Source organism: Trichomonas vaginalis, chromosome V (assembly GCF_026262505.1).
Source record: "Trichomonas vaginalis G3 chromosome V, whole genome shotgun sequence".
NCBI lineage: Eukaryota > Parabasalia > Trichomonadida > Trichomonadidae > Trichomonas > Trichomonas vaginalis.
Genome location: NC_067207.1, coordinates 2,663,802 through 2,671,009, shown reverse-complemented (window position 1 = coordinate 2,671,009; position 7,208 = coordinate 2,663,802). Strand labels below are relative to the sequence as shown.

Genomic DNA, 7,208 nt, shown 5'->3' with positions numbered 1-7,208 from the left:
CCATAGGTCTGCAGAAACAAAAGTAGGTTTGTTTCCATATTGGTTAGTTCTGAATGAACTTTAAACAATGTTTCATTTCTATATGTTTTGTTGAAATTTAACTTTTATTTTCACCGAGTTCAGCCAAAGATTGAACGTTATATGGTCGTAAGTAAAAAGGATTGTTGTATTTGCGTACATTTTCTTTCAGTACTTCCATTCTATGCTGAATATTTTCATCTGATGTTGGAGTCTTTTGTATGTCGGCGAACATTTTTCGATATTCTTCTACTATGTCAGCCGAATTTTTCTTAGACTCTTGGAAAGATTCCATATTCTCCGCATACTCTTGTTGAGGGTCAAGATTTTTCGGCTGTTCCAAATCTTCATCTAGTTCTGTGAAGTTAGTTTCCAAAGGAGGGACTTGTTGTTTCCTTCAGGCTCTTCTAGCTGTTTGTTGCTGAACTATTTTTTCCATGTCTGGTTGTATCTGAACTTCTTCTGTGGAGTTTCTTTACTCATCATTGCTGGCATTTCATATATTCCCAGACCGTTTTTAACAAGTCCCTATCTAAGTCATCCGGACTCATAAACCTTTCTTCTTTTCGTTCCGTCTCTATTTTTACGCGTTTCATGAAGAGAGTTGAATTATCATTTAGCTCTGACACCAAATATCTCGGAGTAAATTCAGTCATGTCATTTTGATATGCTATTAAATCATATCCCTTAGCGAGCTTGTTTATTTCCAGGTTTGAAATTATATCCATTTGGTGCTGAACCATAAAGCTAATAAGGTTCGGGTCAGTATTTCCTTCCTTGAATTTCTAATAGCTTCTTTATATCTGTCACTAAAGTCAAGAGTATCTGTAACCATAGTCTTCCTTAAGCATTTTTAAGAATTCTTGGTTTCCTTGTTCTCTACTTCTTTTATGTCCTTGCTCTGTTTGTTGTTGTGTGTGCAGTGTTTTGAATGTTGGTTGTGGTGCAGTGTTTTGAACTGTTGGTTGTGGTGCTGGATTTTGAACTGTTGGTTTTTTGTTGTTGTGGTGCATGCTCTGTGTCCATGTGACGATGTAAATGTTTTAGGTAGTCCTGGTGCAGGTGCTTCTCTTGGTTTGGTGGTATATAAGTTCCACCAGCTAGTATATAAGTTCCACCAGCTGGTATATAAGTTCCACCAGCTGGCACATATGTTCCATCTGCAGCATAATGTCCTACCTGACTTTTCGTTTTAAGAAAGCATTTACTAGGTCTGTTTTGGTCTGTTGTAACTCTTTTTCTTGACTTTCCACAACAGTTGCTCTAACGGCGTCATAGGCACTTTGAACTGCCTGTCTCGTTGCTGCATCTGTTATTTTCGTCATATTTTGTGCTACTTCTCTTAACTCTTTGTCGAAACCTTCAGACTTCAGTTCTTTTCAGATGAGAAGTCGTTCACTAGTTTCACCTTACTATAGAGGCTTCAGAAGCGTTCTTAAAGTCAGCATTCATTAAAGCTTCATTTGAACTGTCTTCATCCGCTTGTATTTTTGTCTTATTGACCCTATAAGTTGGGCTGCTTTAGCGTTGGCTTGGGCATCTAACCAGTCATTATTAGCTTTTATATATTCTGCGCTTTTCATTGCCTTTTGCATGGCTGCGTCGTTATTTTTACTTTCTGTGCTAAGTTTTCATACTGTACGGTTTGGTTTTGCAACTGTAAAAGTTTTTCTGCCTTTACATTTGCTTCAACTTCTTTTTTATACTCATCGCTATCCATATATGTCTTCAGGGCTTTTTGTTTTATTTCTTCATCTTTCAGTACTTTATATTGAGTAGTATGGTTTTTCAAATTTATAACATCTTGTTCCATTTTTGCTACTTCTGCTGCTTTTTCTGACACTTTTTTCGCATATTCCTCTGTACTTAGTTCTTTCAGTTGTTCTTCTTTCTTCTTTTTCTACGTTTAACTCATTGAGTTTCTTTGTGTGTCTGTCATATTCTAGTTTCTTTTCGTTTTCACTTATTTGTTTCTGTATGTCTATGTTTGACTTTTTGACATCTGTTATTTGATTTTTGAGTGAACTCAAATTCATTTGACTTTGAGGGTTATAAGCTGTTCCGTCTGCAGCTCCACCATAGCCTGCCATTTTCGCTAAAAGTGCCGCTCTTAAACCTCCACTCTGTGCACCAATAACTCGGTTTAAAAGCATAGGGTTGCTTGACATTTGTTGCAACATAGTGGGGTCATTCATAATTTGTTGTTGCAACTGTTGTTGTGGTGTTAGTTTTACTATTGGATGTTTCAATGCTCTCTTCCTCTTACGTATATTCTTACGTAGCTTACGTGGCATTTTAAGTGAAGTTAAAAAGCGGTTTTTGACAGATGTTTATATGACACTTTTTGTTCAGCACAAAAAACTACTCGGTCAACGTGTTGTTAGTTTTGTAAAATAACCGTCCTATCTCCGTGCCTATGACGAAGAAATCATGAAAATTCAAGAGGTGAAAAAAGAGGTGAGAAAACAGGTGAGATCTCACCTCTTCACCTAAACTTTATTTTTGGGTCCTTTACACTCATTACGATGAAGAAGTCTTGACAAAACATGTACGTTCATGTTTGACAAAACATTTACGAAGAAATCATGACAAATTCAAGAGGGTAGAAAAGAGGTTAGAAAAGAGGTTAGATCTAACCTTCTACCCTAAATTATATTTTTGGTCATTTACACTCATTACGAAGAAGTCTTGACAAAACATGTACGTTCATGTTTGACAAAACATTTACGAAGAAGTCTTGACAAAACATTTACGAAGAAGTCTTGACAAAACATTTACGAAGAAGTCTTGACAAAACATGTACGTTCATGTTTGACAAAACATGAAAACATATATAATTTGTGAAAAGCGACACATTATATATAATGTTTTCGACCCAGAAGACTAACAATTTTTCCGAATAAAAAACTTCATTTATTACTAAACATCATCAGGGCTAGAAGGCACGAAGTGCCTGGAAGCCCCACTACCTTTTTTTTTTTTTTTTTTTTTTTAATAAACATAACTAAGTTTTAATTTTTCGTAAGACATGAATTTTTAAAGTTTATTTTTTAAAAAAATTATTTTTTATTTCATTATGTATGGGCTGAGTGTAAATGTCTTACAATTTTGAAAATTTTTTAAATCTTGATTTATTCAAAAACGTAAGAATAAAAACCGTAAGAATCATACATTTTTTACTTCATATGTTAAAAAAAATGATACAAAATCGCTCGATATTGTATGAATTCTTACGTTTACAAAAAAAGTCACAAAACCCGTCATATCCTACTACTTAGAAATAATCATTTCATTCAGACATAAGTATTGGATTGTTTCCCAACAAGCATAATAACACACGTTTCATATTATAATTTATTTCATTTCTGTACAAAATTTAGATAACGATATCAAATAAAAAAAACTGTGGCATTTTTTTACTTCAAACTATCATGAAGTGTAACCAAATTGGGTGAGTATTCTTGCTATCAGTATGACATGAAAAAGTGAACGACAAAAATTGAAGATATTGTAGTTAACTCGGATTTTTTTAATTGCAAACACATCTATAATTTGTTTAAATATCATTTATTATATCAAAATCGAAAAATTCGTTTTTGGAAATCTTTGAATTTATGAGAAGTTCTACAAAGACACTTACAAATATAGCGTTTGCAATAAAAAGGCTCTTTAATCTTCTTCATCCTTGCTCAGAAACTTCTACTGGTTACCTTACGGGTAACCTGCAAAGCTGCTTCCAAGGCATCGGGAAAATAACGTATTTTTGTGAGACTACCTTTAAAAAGTGAAATAAATAAAATTAATGAATCAAGTTTTAGGTCCCCAAAAGAAGCAAGTTATTCAAGATATTTCAAAGACAGAAAAAATATTTCAAGATGTTAAGATCAAGTCCACAGTTGTAAATGATTATCTCCAACCTTGCGAAAATTACATTTCCGCACTCTCAAAATTATTGGCTCCTGTGCAACCAAGTAAATTCGGCAACGTTCAGCTTCAACTTGCCGATTACTTTGTCTACGCTGCTACTATTAATACCATTATTCAGGATGGATTGTTATATAAAATTGCACCTTCTAATGTATGTGAAGTCATCAAAGTTGTTCTTTTGTTTACCCAAAGTGATGTAACTTCATCCCTTTATCTATCTATTCGCAAAGTCTTTATAGATCTTCTCGAAACTTTCGGAAATATCAAACCAACAGATTTTAAGCTCTTTGAATACATAAAACAATATAATTATCTTGACCAATTCGGAACCGATTTGTTTGGCAAGCTTTTATTGCTCTCAACAGAGAAAATTCAATTTATTTTAGGAAACTTTCCAAAATTGTTCGAAGATGAGAGAGGAAAGCAAGTTCTCCAAGTATACTTTAAGTCGTTTATCGCAGCTGTGAAGGCAGAGCAAACAAAACCACAATTTGTTCCGTATAACGCTATTTATATCTTAATTGAGTTCTTAAGGAACTCCGCTATTGAGATCCCAGAGCCACTTGCATTTTTCAGATACATTTGGGCAAAAATTACGGATGAAAACGATAAAATTGAGTTAATTCAACACTTTGAAGAAATAATCCCATCATGCATCAACTCATACCTTCCAATAACATACATTCTTTACCTTTACGACTCAAATGTATTGAATCCAGAGCTCTTTTCCGCTGCATATAATCTTATTGACTCTTCCAACAATACAGCTCAATATTTCATAACATTTCTTGCATGTTTGTACTTCTTTGATATCACAACAATAGATACAAAGGCCTTAGAGGAGTTTTCGAACTCAATAACAACAAGTACTGTAATTTGCAAGACAATGGCTGCCAATCTTGTCGAATTCCACAAGGGAGTTCCATCATTAATCAATACTCCTTGGAAATACGCAAATACTTTCTTCGAAGGCGAAGAATCAACTTTGAAATTCGAAAATCTCGGATTTGACGCACAAGATCTCAAAAAACCTTACGACATCCATAACATAGACATCATGTGCGACGCGAAATCGTCATCTCTTTCGTGTTTACTCATAAATCGCGTTTTGGATATTTTCGAATTATGTCCGTCAGCATTGTGCAAGAAAGATCCGAAGCCAGACTTATGCTGGATATTCATTCCACGCATTTTCGCGAAGAAGAAACTCTCACAGACCGTTATTAAGACATTTACAAAAATTTTCAGTGATCCGTTCCTTCAGTATCGTATTTCCAACAATGTTTACAAGAAGTGGGTATCGTTCATCATCACTCAATCTTTCAACGATAAAGATTTAGTTTTATGTACGGCCGCCCTTGCAGATATCATCAGACTGAACCTCCCATGCGCTTCAGTAGCTGCTCCATTCTTCCTTGTTGCTGTTAACAAGATCAAATCTCTTACTCCTTTGGCAACAAATTTCGCAAATGCATTTGCCAGTCTCAGAATCACAGGATGCATTTCTCATGAGCAATGCGTTGAATTATCCAATACGTTGGGATTCGGAAAGAAGTATTCCAACTCATATATGGAATATTATTCTGATATCTCAAACATTTACAATATAGCGCCACCAGAAAACCGTCCAGATGTATTTGCTGCTGCCATCCAAGCTCTCGTTGAAGATTCTCTTCGCGGTAGAGATTATACCAAACTTAAAGACTTCATAATTTCCAGGATTCTGCAACTCACTGATGATGAGATGCAGACACTCTCTTTCCTTTCCGAAGTCGATCAGGTTTCCGATGAATTAATTATTTCCATTGTCGATGCTTGCCTCGCAAAGGAATCTCCAAGGCATACAATGATTGCTGTAAGGCTCATGGTTTCATGCCCGTATATCCGATTCAACGATTACCTTCCACATCTCAAAGGACTTCTTAATAAGAAAGGATTCGAAGATCCAAGGAAATTGTTCCTCGAGAACTTCCTTAGATATCCGTTCAAGGCAGGAATGAACTTCATTGATGACCACTTCGATATGAAGAATGAAGATCCGAAATCAATCGCTATTACATCTGAAAAGACAACGATTATTACCAATCTCAACAAAGAGAGTAATAGCGTTAAGCTTTTCATCAAATCGGAGTCCGGAAACTCTCAATTTGTCTGCAAGAGCGCAATACCAACATCTCGCCACGAAATATTCATTCCTAAGACAGAATGTGACATTCCTCATCCAGTTTACGACGATCAGAATGATTGGGGAGACAAATCTACTTTGAAACCATTCAACGCTCTTCCAGAAACCCTCAGAGAGGTCTCATCGCCTCTTAAAGTTCCTGTTGAAGACAGCCAGCATAAAGAAGAAGATTCTGCTCCAACTCTTATTAATCCTGCAAATGTTTTGCAAGCTTTCGGTTATATCGATCCTCTCAAGCCATCTGTCTACAGAATGCTTGATAAGGAGAACGCATCCAACGAATTGAAGGCACTTTTCGACATTCAAGTCAGAAGTGGCCACAAAGTTGCAGTTATCTATGTCGGCTACAACCAGAGAGACCAGGAACAGCTTCTCGCTAATACTCTTGGAGAAGCGTCCCCAACTTTCTACAATTTCATCAAACAAATCGGATATCCAATTGATCTCGCCAATCATCCATCATTTACAGGTGGCCTTGATAACATTGGATTCTCCACAGGTAGAAAGACATGCTATTACGCGAATATGGAGCATGAATTGATGTGGCATGTTTCAACTCTCATTGAAACAGCTCTTTCCAACGGTAAAAACATTTACAAGAAGAGACATATCGGTAATGATTCAATTCATGTCCTTTGGAGTGAAGATTTAGTGGAATATGATATTTCCATGATCACATCTCAGTTCAATCACGCCCATATCGTTATATATCCATTACCTCATGCTAAATTCGCCGTCCACGTATTCCAAAAGACTGGAGTTAAGTGGTTTGGCTCATTAAGAGGTAAATCAGTCATTTCTGCACAAGCATTACCAGCATTCATCAGATATACAGCTATTGAAGCTGATGTATTGGCAAGAGAATTCACTGCTGGCATCAAGATGCTTCCTTCTGACAAAGTTTTGAATTCAAGAAAGACTTTGTGGGAAATGACTAACGATAAGGATAATACTTTTGACCAAGCAGTTTCACTCGATTAAAGTAAACAAATTATTTTAAATTTTTAATTTTTATCAGAATTGAAATTTCATTTATACATTTTCATAAAACATATAGCAATGAGATTATTTTTAATCT

At 35.5% G+C, this 7,208-nt stretch overlaps 2 protein-coding genes across 2 annotated transcripts, besides 2 other annotated features; one reads left to right on the top strand and one right to left on the bottom strand.

The window, feature by feature from the left end:
* Positions 1-3,011: part of a mobile genetic element that runs on past the window's edge.
* TVAGG3_0267470 (protein of unknown function, DUF4106 family) lies at positions 1,982-2,312 on the bottom strand (the record flags this gene model as incomplete). Its single annotated transcript, XM_051228470.1, has 1 exon — positions 1,982-2,312. A coding segment is annotated over one exon (331 nt), but the record flags the coding sequence as incomplete, so codon positions are not given.
* Positions 2,916-3,011: a terminal%2Cinverted (terminal inverted repeat of Maverick-3 transposon ID:TVAGG3_0267460).
* An 808-nt stretch (positions 3,012-3,819) lies between these two features.
* On the top strand, positions 3,820-7,137 carry TVAGG3_0267450 (GTPase activator protein; the record flags this gene model as incomplete). The annotated part of the gene is made up of 1 exon (XM_001583731.2): positions 3,821-7,111. The coding sequence occupies one exon, from the start codon at positions 3,821-3,823 to the stop codon at positions 7,109-7,111; it is 3,291 nt and encodes a 1,096-aa protein (XP_001583781.1).
* Positions 7,138-7,208: the final 71 nt, after the last annotated feature.